This window comes from Pseudopodoces humilis, chromosome 4 (genome assembly GCF_049639895.1).
Source record: "Pseudopodoces humilis isolate 2021_Gansu_Grassland_sample_001 chromosome 4, ASM4963989v1, whole genome shotgun sequence".
NCBI lineage: Eukaryota > Metazoa > Chordata > Aves > Passeriformes > Paridae > Pseudopodoces > Pseudopodoces humilis.
The window spans coordinates 12,145,638-12,160,014 of NC_142203.1; the positions used below are offsets into that span (position 1 = coordinate 12,145,638).

Here is a 14,377-nt window from a genome sequence, read left to right on the forward strand (position 1 = left end):
CCGCCCCCTCCCCTCCCCGCCCCGCCCCTCCCGCCACTTCCGGGGGCGCCACAAAAGTCTCGGGTGGGCCGTCGCTGTGGTTGACCTGGCCGGGAAATTGTGGCCCTCCGCGACGGGTCTTGCCGGTACCTCTGCCGCAGAAGGTGTGTGCCCACGGCACGGCGGATGGCGGATGTTTCCGGCTGTGCCCGCCGGGCCGAGTCGGGGGGGCGGTAGCTGGAAGCAAAAAGGTCGCGCTGGCGTCGCTTGGTGCATGCGCGGGGTGCGAGGCCCAGGGAACCGTCACTCGACCGCCGCTCCCGGCATGCCGTGCGCGGGAGCGATGTACACTGGGTTGTGTAGTGGTGTGGGCAGCAGGGAGGGTGTGTAGGTGCCTTCCCTTCCCGAGAGGAATCGCTGCTGGGAATTCTGAATGGCGGCTGACGCTACCGCGGGCGGCAAGACGCGATTTCACGTGCCTAGCCACTCGGCCTCTCAGGCGCCTTCTGTCACGCTTGTAAAACCAGGGGGGAGTGTAGGCGAGTCTGTTAGTCTGATTTACACTTTCTTTGAAGTACCTGGGTTAGAAAAGCGGTGTTTTGAAGCTCTGTACTGAACACAACCTTTAAGGAAGCTGGAGGGAGTCTTCTTACGTGAGCATATACTGGGAAGGGGGAATGGATTCAAAGAAAGAGAACAAGTTTAGATGAGATATTAGGAAAAAAAAATTCTTTACTGAGAGGATGTGAGACACCGGAAGAGGTTGCCCAGGAAAGCTGTCTGTCCCATTCCTGGAAGTGTTCGAGCACAAGTGAGTTTGGGGCTGCGAGTAGCATGTAGCAGTTTGGAAGTTTGAAGTCCATCCCAAACCACTCTGTGACGGTGATTCAGGGTTCCACAGGCAATTTCTGTTTCTTGTAGGAACAGCAGTCAGAGGTAGAGGAATTGGTCAAAAACTGGACTAAACGAACAGTTTTGCAGTTAGGATTGTGAGAAAATGGGCACTAAAGGATGAAATAGCTGAGTATTAGCAGATATGACTATTTTGGCTAAGCCACTAAGCAAAAAGACCATTGGTTATATGGAAATTTCATTCTCTTTGTAAAAGTACTTTCTAGTATATACTTTTTGAGTTTCAAAGGTATTAGAAAATGGATAGCTAATTTTATGCCTTTGATTTTTAGACTACCAGATGCATTATGAGTATATGAGACATAGCATATGGATTACCTGAATAGATAAGAAAACCAGAAAATTTTATAAATTGTTTTTTTCAGAGCTGGTTTTTTTGGCATTTTTTAGGAGTCAGCCAAACAAAGTAAATTAGGTAGTGGGGGAAAAGATTAGTAAAGGCATAGGAAACTAAATATCCATGAAGGAAGCTAATATTAGGCGGAAATCCAGCAGACTTCAGCACTTAATAGTTTGCTGGATCAGAATCTTACTAATTATAATACTAAATTAATGTATGTGGGTGCTACATAGCACATTCTTTCTTCATTGGCTTACCTAAGCTCTTCAAAAGGCTTATAACAGAAACTGCCATTGCAGAAATGTGGATACTGTGTCTGCTTAGCTGAAGAGTATGTTGTGGTCCTGCTTAGAAGTATCTTGTTGCTGTGCAACTTCATTTTACTAAAATGGGCAATTTTGGGCTTCATGGAGAATATTTTCTTCAAGCTGGAAGAATAAAGATTGTTCTGTAAGATCTTTTCCCATGTGTGAAAGTCTGTGTCAAGCCAAAAGAGTCCATCATCCCTATGGTTAAGTGACAGGTCATACTTGGCTACTTTTGACTTCAGGTGACTTAAATGCAGAACTGGCCTTGAGGAAACCCGATTAAAACTTAACTTGAGTGTGTCCCCCTGGCAGATGGGATATTTTAATTGCCCTTCACCAATGTTCTTTCACTCACAGAAATACTTGTTAATTGGCTTTTTTTAAACAACAGAAACATGAATTTACTTCATGGTAGCCTCACCTGCTTTTCTGCTGTTAGCTAACAAATTTACCAGCACATGCTGTCAGTTGTAAATTTACAGGAAACTAATGTGTCAGAACAGTCCTGTGTTCTGGCTCCTCTCCTTCCCTGTTCTGAAACACCCTCTTTCTTTACAGGCTAGATCGTGGTGTTGGAAAGTACATCTGTGTTAGTTATCTCAGGTATGAAAATTTTACTTTATAACACAACTGCTGTATGACAGACTTGGCTTATTTTGAAAACTAGCTCTAGGTTGTATAAAAAGAAGTATTCAGTGAGGCAAAAGTCTTGTCACATTTTGAATGGGAAGTTCCTGGCATGCATTTGCCATTGCTACCAGCAGTGCTTAGCTCAGGGTGCAGTTCCAAAAATAACATATAGCATTTTCTTTTCTGTGAGGAAAGGATGAAATGAAAGTGGATATAATTGCTCTTATGAGATCTTTATCTCCTTCCCACCACCAGCGTAGTAAAGGTAGATGAGAATCTATAAATTGAAAAATAGACATTTTGTTTTACACATACTGTTTTCTGATAGCATCACCACATAATGAGATGATGTTGGTTACAGAGTGACTGAATACTGTCACCCATAATTATAAGCCACTTAGCACATATGGCAGACAAACTATTTACTTTTTTAGCAGGCTACATATTGTCACAATCTGGCACTGGAACAGTAGCAGGATAAGGAAGAAGTTACTTAATGCTCTGGGTAGCCAGCATTCACTATGAAATTATAACATAGTTGTATGTTATAGTTGGAGCAGACCCAAGCTTGACCCTGCTCCTGCAGAGAGCAGGATTAAACTTCTGCTTTGTCTATGCTGCTGGAACAGATTTGAAAAAAAACAAATCACTCAAATCATATGGAGGTTGCAACAATAATCCTGCCTGTGAATGTTTTGATTTTCATTATTACACAATTATTTTGGTGCTATTCTTGCTAAACCCAAATATATTCTGTATCAGTGGCCCATTTTCCTAATGACATTATTGCTTATTGATGTTCTCAGGGAAGTCAGCCCATGTCAAGGAACAAATTGTTAGCTCACATGCTGAGTCTGGTTTGGAATTTCAAAATCTAATTGTCTGATTAATTACTGAAAAAAATTAATTTATATTAGTTTCTCTCTGGGAAGCTGGTTTTTTTCCTATTTGCCTATGTAGATTTTCTCAACTGAGGTGGATCTTTGAACAATCTCCAGTACAACTGAATTTGAGAGGTATCCAACAATGAGAATTTCTTTCTCTCTGATACCATTTCCTTTCCCTGTCCAATGAGTGTAGTAGAAGTCTCCATTGTGTGGAAATTTTAAAATATAGTTTGACAAAACCAACTCTGCTTAGAACAAAATTAATGTTTCAAGCAGTGTTCCTTGTTGCTAAAGTTGACTGTGGATAGTGGATGTGTATAGCCTCTTCTTAGAGGCTACATAACCAGGGTGCTTCTTAGCTACAAAGTAAAAACTTTAAGAAGTGCTTCTTTGACAATTTATCTAATAAATTCTGTGCATTTTGTTCAGATTTGCAATGGTTCGTAGTGGAAAAAGTGGTGGGCTCCACCTGAAGCAGATTGCATACTACAAACAAACAGGGGAATATTATCCCACAACATTATCAAGTGAAAGAAGTGGAATCAGGAAAGCTGCCAAAAAATTTGTTTTCAAGGGTAAAGCTTTTCTCTCAAATTATGCTAAAAATAGATATTAACATGAAGATTTGCTAATATGAAACAAAAAGTGAGATCTTGCTCTGCAGCATTCTGTGATTTTAATAAACATTCAGTATGAGACAAATGCACTGCAAATCCCTGATTATTATATAACAGGATGTTTGTAGAAATGGAAGCTCAATCTGCTTTAGTCTTTTTCAGGACAGGTCTATTTATATAAAAACCAAACCATATTTTATATTCTGTAGAAATATGTAGCCACTGCAGTCCACAACTGAAAGGATTACAGAAAGGGAAATAGATCTCCAACTAGAGACGAGGAATGCTCCATCCAGTCTGGGGGATGTCTGGGCAGAAGTGCAAGAGCAACTTTGCCATCAGTCACCTGAAAGCCTCCAGGCCCTTCCTGACTTTATTGCAGCCCTGGGAGATATATAAGCCTTTATGAACCTTTGTAGACTGCTGTGCTGTCCAGTCCGTCAAAACTGCCAATGTTGTGTAGAGAGAAGGCAGGGAGGAGTTAAATCTATGACTATCAGTGTCAGGTTGCTGGCAGTCACCCAACAGCTTCACAAAAAACAGTTTCAACATTCCTACCTCCCCTTTCCAGTCCCAGTGTTTGTGTTTCAGTCAGACTTCCTGTGGAATGCTATTTGCATTCTGACTTGCCCTTCTAACTGCTTGTGTCTGGATAATAAACATGGTTGAACTAATGGCTCTTCGGAGGACATAATTGAAATGTTTATAAACAAAAAGCTATGTTTACACCAAAGTGAACTTATTGTAATAAATTCTATTCTGAGTCATGCTCAGTAGTTTCGTAAACTAAACAGAAGACAAAGCACTTGCTTATAATTTGCTGGTACTTCTTTCAGAAAACAAGTTGTTCTATGTTGGAAAAGACAGAAAACAAAAGCGCCTGGTAATTGTTTCAGATGAAGAGAAGAAAAAGGTCCTCAAGAAATGCCACAAAAGTGCTGCTGGCACTCATCATGGTATATCAAGGACACTGACTTTAGTGGATTACTAATCTAATTACTACTGGACCTCTGTAACAAATGATGTCAAGCAGTGGGTATGGCCTCATAGCTACAGGATGCTTTATGTAGTCTGTTACAAACGTTTGGTAATCCTATGAACTTTGGTACAGCAAGTACCCAGGCTGTTTCATGAGGAGGAAATGTGAAATTGCAGTCACACTACAGCTGGTCATATTGGCAAAGCATGGCATTTCTTTTTACTCTTTTACCACTGGCTTGCACACCTCTATGGTGTGGTGGGGAGCCATGATCTCTTTTGGTAGGCAGGGCACATCTGGTCCCTGAGAGAGATTTCTTGTTTGAGAATTCTCACATATCTTTGTTAGGATGCAATGTGCCATCACAAGCATGTGTGACCAGAGTAGCTTCCAGCAGATAATATCTCTGCTTTACAATTAGGTGTGTTCAGGAAATAGTTAACACATCAAAGCTTGGGGAAGTTCCTTCTCCTTCACCCAAAGATGCAGGAGCAGGGACCCCTAGAAGAATCTGATCCTTCAGGAAACTGTATGTAAATGCCCTTTAAGGCCAAATTACCGTTGCTATCGGCTTGCTGCATCACTTGAATACTTGGAGTTCACACGAAACTGTTACATGAAATTAAAATGAATCTTTCCTTCCAATTTAGATTGGACAAAGGTGCTCTGTCCCATAGATTAAGTTGTTATACATGGAAGATTATGTATACTTCCAGTGTTTTTCAACCACAGCATACATATGTAGGAATCCAGAAATGGAGAGACATTTCTCTGTTTGTCCTATTCTCCAAAAAAGGATTTATCCTATTTGCCACTGACAGAAAGGCTTCCAAATATCCCTGGGTAAACCAGGATTTATAAAAAAAATGAGTAGAAGGTAGTAGAATGTTTAGTATGCCACTAAGATGAAAAATACAGATTTTAGATGGTTTAATACATGGAGTAAAAATGGAGGAAAAAAGGTGTGGTTTTTAGCTCTCCTTCTTCCTTCTCCATGATTCTGCAGTTTTTAAAAGCACAGAGAGTGATTGGTTGAAAGTTAGTCGCAGTTTTAGTTACATAAGTAGATACAGAAAACTTTTTTGTTAAAATATAAAAACAATACATGTGTCCCTAGTTAATAGGGTAAAAATAGATATAAAGATGAGGCAGCCACGTGGTTCAGGGCCATTTTGTACCATCAGAGCAAAATGAGCCAGTTTGCAGTGAATTGAACTTGTGCAGATAGTCTGGAGAGACCTGCCAAGTTTTGTAATAACATCCTAATGAACATGAGAAACAAGATTCTAACGAGCTCGGGAGTTTTCTTCGAACCCAGAGAACTGAGATAAGCGGGATTCCCCGTGAAGGAGTATCCCAAAGGAGCTCAGCCCAAAGGGGACTGAGAAATCCAGGAGTTAAGAAAAGGACAGAAAAAGTGCATCAGAATCGAGAGAAGAAAAACAAATTGAAAAGTTAAAACACAGATGAGCCAAAAGGGGAATGATTAGGACTTCCTTTCACTCCAAGTTGCTTCCTGCTTCCTTTATTATTTAGAGATAGTACTGGATTTTAAAATTTGTACTGTGGACTTGAAAGAGCACAGTGCTTTCAGAATGGAGAGAATTCAGCTATAAGTTCTTTTACATGTCCCTCATCTGGCCTTTAGTATTGTTTGGTCTTATTTTTTTTTTATGCTGTTTCTGAAAAATCTAAGGGTAAAAAATTGTAAGAACGGTGATAAATTTGTTTTGCATTGCCTGATCTGACCTGATTTACAGACAAATAGCAGAGATCTGTAACTGGTGGTTGTCATCACCTTACTATCACTTTTCTTTTGATAACATCTTTCCTGATGTCTGCTCTAGGTGTATGCTTGCCAGCAGTGCCAGGCAGCAAAGAACATAGCCACCAGAGTGCCCAAAATACACCACATCAAAGCAGAGGACCCATGGGCTGCAGTCACTATCGGCCTAACGGGACCTTTCAGTGTTACCAACAGAAGTCACAAATACATCATCATTATGACAGATTTGTTTACAAGATGGACTGTTATCTTACCACTGCGTGACACTTCAGCAGCTGAAATTGCCAAGGCCATCATAAATGTGTTTTTCTTATATGGGCCACCTCAAAAGATGCCTATTGATCAAGGGAAGGAGCTTGTTTATCAGGTAATTATTTACATGGCTAGTTAATCTCTTTTTATTGTTGTTGTGTTTTCCCCTCAAGAAAAAACACATTTTCCCTTACATAAGATTTGAATTTTAGATTGCTTTTGAGAAAGACTTTAGTATTTTTTTTTCTTTAATTGAAAAAGCAATGAAGTTTGCACATACAACAAGTGTTAAACCAATTATTTGCAATTGTAATGCTATGCAGTGTTTCCCAGGGCTTTATTCTTTGTAGAAAGAACAAAGTAAAATTATTTCCTGGCAGTCATAGTGCAGGTTTTGTCACTTACCTGAGCTGGCATAAATTTGTACACTGCAGTTTGCTGTATATAATTCATCCATATTGCCCAGTATAGCAATAGCTAAGGGTATTTTTGACATTGGCTTATAGTGATTATTAAGGACTTGTTGCACTTTGTTCCTCTCAGAGATGATGAAGTCATCAGACTGTGATATGGAGGTAATGACAGATTGATTTAAGTGGCAAAAATATTGCTAGGAACCATCAATCACTGGCTCCTAAGCCCTACTTACTGCTTTACCTCTCATTCACAGTCCTGGTGTGTTTTGTGCCAATATGTATGCAAAATTTTTCCCAGTCACCATCATATCAACAAAAGGGGTGAAAAACTTGGGGGTTTTTTACTTGAAATGAGATACAGAACAGGGGAAATGTTCACTAATTGTGTTCTTCTTCTTTTGAAGATAAATGAAGAACTGTTTGCACTGTTTGGAATGAAACAAATTGTATTGTCTTATCCTCAGACAGATGAAATGAAAGAATGTCCAAGACAATCAAAAGTTTCCTTAACAAGTATTGCATTGACCATCCAAATGATTGGGATGAGCATTTGTCAGCTATAGCCTATGCTTTCAATTCGACAAATTTGGTATGTGAAGGTTCTTCTTCTTTTGACTGAAGTCTTCCAAAATGTCTGTGAAGCTGGATGCTAAATTTGCTTGCTTTTGGTCCCCATATAAATAGGAGCCAGATAAAAAAACCCCATATTTCCAAATGTTCAACCGTAACCCACATGTTGTTGAGCCCATGAATATATTTGTGGAAGGAGGATACAGCAGTTTTGCCAAAATATTTGAAGCAACTAAAAAACTCAGTCAAGCATTGGAAGAAGAGAAAACCTCAGATTTCCAGGTAAATGCTGTGTATTTGAATTTTACTAGTAAGAAGACTGAAGATAAAGATGAAAAGTTCTGAGGCATAAAGTATAACTAACCTTTTAAAATAATGTGGGGGTTTGAGTGGTGGTTTCCAGTTTGTTTTCCTTCCCTCGTGACCTCTTAATTTCAGTGTAACACATCTCATATGTATTTTGAGGGAGTAACCTTAAAAGAGACCTATTGTCAGAAGTTTACTATGTCTGACTTAGAGGGCAGAATAGAGAAGTTGAAAACTATTGCCTATGGATTAGTGATTTCTGAAGTTAAAAGCAATTTCTTCATCACTCATCAGTCCCACATAATTACAAACTACACACATCCAAAACCACTCAATGTCATACTTAAGCACTTTTAACCAATGCTACAAAATTGCATTATTACTTTTTGGAAAAAAATTTTACATGTATCTTTCTGTAGGCGGACGAAAAAACTTCAGATGAACAAAAAATCAGACCCAAAATCACAGTCAAAAGGAAGACAAAACAATTAAATACCCTTCAGCTTAAAGTTGGACATGAAGTCCTCAGGCAAAGAAAAAACTGGTGGAAAGATGGTCGTTTCCAGTCAGAATGGATTGGTCCTTGTATCATAGATTACATCACAGAAAAATGGCTGTGCAATACTAAGAGATTCCACAGGATCCAGGCTGAAAAGACCCATCAAGATGTCTCACCTCAAGCCTTATATAAGAGGGTCCAGTGAAAAAGGTGTATATGATTTTTTTTTAAGTTTGTATTTTTATATATGTAAAAAAAGTTGGTTTTTTGTTTTGTTTTTTTAACTTCTCTTTTGTGGTGTTAGGTTATTAGAATGAAAAGGTGTCATTCACTCACCAGTGGGAATTATATTAGCAAACACAGTAATGTGTTTAAAAAAAAAAGCTGTACTTTTCAGTACTGTACTTTTCAGTAAGGAGAAGAGTGAGTGAGTGAGTGACATCAAACTATGCAGAGCATGTAACAGAGCTCATGAATATTGTTCAAAGTCTTTTTAAAAATAGCCTCTATTAAAGTTGCTTCTAGTCACCGGTTTGGCTCTATTTGTGCTGGCTGATAGAAGTGTAGAAACAATCTAGAAGTATAAGCAGGCTGAACTGTGTCCAAGGAGCATTTTCTGATTGTATTTCGGTTCTGGTGTAGGCAGGATTCACATAAATTTTGTTTGTGCAATGGAAACTTTCTTTTTTTCAACATTGGAGTGTCTTCTAAAGCCTTAAACTAGGAAGACTACATCATCAGAGAACTGATTTTGGAATAGTTTATTTTAAGTTGTTCTATTAAAGAAGTCAAGTGTTTCTCTTACTGGAGAAAATAAAATTGACATGCTCTGTGGTAGGATGGCTAGAAATTTACAAAGATTTGGATAACCAACTTCTACTCTTGTTAGCTTGCCCTTTGACAAATCAAATAGTGGCAGCTGTTTCTTTTCTGCTCGTGCTGTCTTTGAGTCACCAGAGGCATTTTTAAAAATATTAAATACTTGGTGTACAGAAGACTTATGTCACAGAACAAGCTGCTGTTTACTTCAGAATTCTTGAAAAGCAGAACAATTCCCACACTATTGGCACATGTGGTCAAACTTTGCTTCTTGTAAATATATAAACTACACTGATATGGTAATTTCTTCCAGCACCTCTTAAAGCTGAGAGATTTGCAAAGCTGAAACTAATTCTGGAACTTCATGTAACAAGTTGAAATATTTGTCAGTCGTCATTTTGTAACTAAGATACTGACTTCATGTCATGTCACGGGGCCACTATTTTTTGACAATCACACTGTGCCTTCTGGTTCCTCATTAAATTGCTGATGCATGAGCATATATGCTGATGCATATCAAACATATAGATAATGAACAGCTATTACAGTAACTTTGGGTAAATTGTCTCACTGTATAAAAAGCTGAAAGTAGTGGTCTTTGTAGTATTAGAGCCTAATATGTTTACCGCTGAATACTGCAGAAACAGTGTGTAAACAGAATTCCCTTTTTCAGGAAGTGACTGTCTTGGTCTTGGCTGGGATAGATTTTGGGTTTTTTTGTTGTTGTTGTTGTTGTTTGTTTTTTACTTCCCTACTTCACTTAGTTTTTAAACTTTTTACTGTTTAAGAAAGCCATCTCCGTTGCAGTAAGATTTCCCAGCGAGAGCTTGAAGAAATTACATTTTTCTGTGTGCATGCACAAAATGAAAGAATCTACATGTCCATTTATTCAAGCTGTTAGTTAAATAGGTGATGATGATAGACATCAAGCTAGTCATTGACTTAGCTAAGAAAAGCTCTAAGTGTGGATCATCACAAGAATTATTTTGTGCATTTAAGGAGATGCCAAACGTTTGATGCTCAGTGAAATTGGGAAATTCACATTATCAGTCTGCTGTCACTCAAACATTCTTGTCCTCTTTTGGAAATTGCTCTGAAAAGTAAGTTAGCACCTCACTAACATTTTAGTGGCTACAGGGATCTGAACTAATAGCTTCTTTCCTTTTACAGGCAACCATTACATTCTACAAGGTGCAGTAGTTTCTGACCATGATTATATTGGCTTATCTGAAAGATCTGATAATTCAAACCAACCAGACTCTGTTGCTGAAAAAGAAATAAATGACTACAAAAGAGATGTCATGTCTGCTGTGCAGATTCTACCTGCAGCCAGCAAAGACCAAGTGTCAGCTGATGAGTCTGAGGTGAGAGAAGATCATTGCATCAGATCAAACACTGCAAAGCCAGAGCAATGGCTTTCACCTTGTTGGACCCTTCAGACAAAGACAGAGGATATTTAAGCATACTCTTCTATCACATTTCATCGCCAAGCAGCTTAGAAATACTGTGACAAACTTAAACAAAAAAAAAAAAAAAAAAGTAATAGCTCCAACTTATTTAGCCCAATCTGTTTTACTCATTTGTGGGTCTAAAAGTGCTTCAGGTATCTAATTTGTCTGGGTGTTAAGAAAAAGCACATATTCTGATCATGCAATTAAATTTCAGATTTTGTTGGTAGAATGGCAATGTGGCCGTGCCTTACTGTTATCCTCCCAGGACAATGCATCATTTCACTGTAATGACCTTTTCCATTTAACCCTTGGATGACTCATTCCTTATGTGTCTGTTCAAAGTGAGATGAATTAAACCTAAGCAAGTTGGTGTAAATTTTCCCTCCACTACAGAGAAGCTCATGTCTTCCTTTTCCTGTTCTATAACAGTTTTCTATTCTTTCTGGGAAGCTGCAGCCTCTGACTTTTACAACTTTTAATTTCTAGTCTAATCCATTTAAGATCTCACAAAACAATATAACTGCCAAAATCAAATGCGTGTGGTGTTCTATGCATGAAACAATGAGGGCTGCAGCTGTTCCCTGCTCATCAAAAGTCTGCTAGTGTAGACCGTTTTAATATTTCAGGCACATGAAAAAAATCTCAAATGCATTTAATATTCTTTTGTGCTTTTTCCATAAGCACATTCTCCATTTCAGTTACCTCTTCATTGAGCCTGTGCACGTTGTGAGATTTTCCATGGACAGTGGGCTATGGAAGGTGAAACACTGGTATTAAGTTATTCTCTGATTTTCTTGGGTACATTGTTAATGGTCTGGACTTCCTGATAAGACCACCGTTTCTCAAAGTCAGTAGCACAGGAATTTTTTTATATGGAAAACTGATGTGTGGAGATCTGGTTTGGTTGGTGTTTTGGGGGGGGGTTTTGTTTGTTTGGGTTTTTGTGGGTTTTTCTTTTAGTTTTTTTGTTTTGTGTTGGTTGGCTGGTTGTTTTTTTTTTTTTAATAGGAGATTGATAGGAAGATGAAGAAAACTAGCAGACAACTGAACTGAGCAATTCTGCAACTTCTGGATGGTGCTGTGGAAGATTTGCTTATCTTGCTCTCTGAATTTGTGTGTTCCTTCTCATTTCTGCTCCTGAATGTCATGTGACTTATAACACAGGTGGAGGAAAGTAGTATTTATTAGGAGCTTTCAGTTAATTTTAGGCAATTAGACTTAGTCATTAAGGCGGATTAAGTGCCTGCCTCCTACAGAAATTGACATGTACAGTGCAGTATGTCTTTGATATCATGAAATGCATCTGTGGGATGCACAGCACCATGACAGAATCCTATCTCAAACTTCAAATGAAAAATAATTAATACCCAAACTATTGTGTGTCTTCTGAAAATGCAGTCCTACAGATACAGTTTCTCTCCACCAAGACTTCAGAAAGAGTCTTCCTGAATACACTGTGTGTGTGCACACAATGGAATAAATATTTATGTGTCATGCTTTTGAGGTAAATATTAGTGTCAGGGATAAAAATGGAGAGTAAGGCATTGTTTGTAAGACTCATTTCTGCTTTGGTAGCTGCAAAAGAGAACCAGCCTCTCTTATTTTTTTCTTACTCCAAGTACTCAGTTCCTGAATTGTGCACAGTACAGCAGAACTGTTTTCTCGGGTGTGGAATTGTTAGAGCTACATTGAAGAGAAAGCAGATGCTGCAGTGAGAGAATAATGAGGAAAACACAGAAACATTTAAGTACTCTGTACATTTACCATATTGCAGATTGTTCAGGCTTCCTGGTATTTTGATCTACTGTATTAACGAGCAGGTATTAGTGACTTATCAGTGCACTGAAAGGTGGCCTTCTCTGCATGGGGTTCATTGAAATAAAATACAGGGTTTTCAAACTATTGACATGAAGAACATCACTGGAAACTGGAAAAAACCCCACTGTTTTGCCAAAACTGACACAAAGAAGCAAGATTTAGCAGTGTCTTCAGGAAATGGGTACTATTCTCTTCTGCACCTAATAGAAGACTTGCTCGTCTTCTGTTTATGTCTTGGTAACCAAACTATGTAGAAATTTTTAATGAAAAGCAGTACACAAAAAGCTTTAATTTGAAGAGGAAGGCTTTTCCAGCTAGCAGTAACCAGACAGTAAACTGAATTTTAAAACATTTGATTTTGGTGCAGTTAATCCTGAGAGATGCATTCCCTGGTCAGTTCTCCTTTCGACTTGTGTATAGATGAAGGAATCTGCATCAACCTTGCTGCACTGGTAGCAGAAGCAGGTGTGCAAAAAAAAAAAAACTACTGTAGGAGATAGAGCATGTCCCCTCTTCCAGGCAGTGCTGCCCTGCTACAGATTGCTAGTGCAGTGACAAGCAGATCACTTGGATACAACTTTCTGTATTTCTGTATTTCCATGTACTACTCATTACTCACATGGGTGAGCTCTTTTTTAGATGCTTGAGAAGCATCTCAAAACTCATCAGCAGAGCTGGAGCATTCAGAGCTGCAGCTGGTGGCAAGAATTGGTGCCTTGAATATGTAAAGTGCTATCTGAGTAAGTGGGTTAAAAGGGAATAAATCAGATTTCACAAATTCAGTACCCAAAATTAGTTGATTATTTTTGGCAATTGATGCCTTTAATATCCTTATGCCTCACTTCCTCCTTCTGTAGAGAATAAGTAACACCATATCAGATTCCAGACAATCTGCAAAAAATACTCATTACTCTTCACAAAGCTGGAAGACATAGTGATAAAAGCCCCTATAGAAAAGCCCTTAAGAAAATGAATTGTGTTCTGTGCAGCATTTCAGTGATACACAGTAAATAATACCTGTGCTTCCCCACCAGATTGATTCTGAGTCTTTACCTAGTCAGAAACTTCTTCCATCACTCCCGTAGATTAAAAGACCAAGAAGAAGGAAAGCGGAGCGCATAGTTACAGTGTCATACCGGAAAATAATTTTTTAGAGCCTTAGCTTTCGTGTATTTGTCTCCCTCTGGAGACGTTCAGGATTTGTGCTGGAGCGTCGGTCGCACGGTGGCAGCCTGGAGCCGCGGGAGCCACCGCCTGCGGGAATTCGCGGGGCTCGCAGCAGCTGCTGCCCAGTGTCCTTCCGAGGGTTTCTCTCGAAATTACGTTCACAGCACAATTTTCGGTAATTTTCACATAGAACTGTCGATAATTACGGGAGCATTACATTTCCAAGAGAACATGACCTGCATTTTGTGAAGGCTGCGTGACTGACCTGTTATGTAATCCAGAGTATAAAACAACTTGTGTATTAGTTGGTTTTATGCCACAGCTGCCAACTATGGTAAACTTTCAGTACAGCTTTACACCTTCCCAAGAACTGCTCATCTTTCACTTGGTTGCGGTGAGCAGGATCTCACAGGGAAGCGCCTGGAATAAAGCCATGCCTCCACTTCCTTATGTGTGGCAGTGTGTGTGACCTGAGAGCCGATCTGAGGAAACATGGCAGAACTGTGGGACTCAGTCCCTTTTTTTTCCAAGTAATTATCTCTTGAGCAGCCATTTTAGGACGTGTCAGGGCTGAAGGAAGAAGTAACAGAGGCCGGAGGGTATTCAGAGCACTGAGAATTGCAGTGGCCAGGGCAGCGTTC

General features: G+C 39.2%; 2 protein-coding genes across 2 annotated transcripts in view; one reads left to right on the top strand and one right to left on the bottom strand.

The window, feature by feature from the left end:
* Positions 1 to 283, bottom strand: part of PPIP5K2 (diphosphoinositol pentakisphosphate kinase 2) — a 52,338-nt gene extending 52,055 nt beyond the window's left edge. Inside the window, exon 1 of the mRNA XM_014261466.2 lies at positions 130 to 283. The gene's annotated coding sequence lies outside the window, so the exon portion shown is untranslated. The remainder of the gene's footprint in view (positions 1 to 129) is intronic.
* GIN1 (gypsy retrotransposon integrase 1) lies at positions 31 to 14,155 on the top strand. The gene is given in 12 exon segments (XM_088054171.1): positions 31 to 143; positions 2,098 to 2,142; positions 3,486 to 3,631; positions 4,510 to 4,709; positions 6,500 to 6,805; positions 7,511 to 7,574; positions 7,577 to 7,695; positions 7,791 to 7,958; positions 8,402 to 8,590; positions 8,592 to 8,691; positions 10,471 to 10,664; positions 11,760 to 14,155. Coding segments are annotated over 10 exon segments (1,524 nt in total). The 5' UTR covers positions 31 to 143; positions 2,098 to 2,142; positions 3,486 to 3,492; the 3' UTR covers positions 11,805 to 14,155.
* The last annotated feature ends 222 nt before the right edge of the window (positions 14,156 to 14,377 follow it).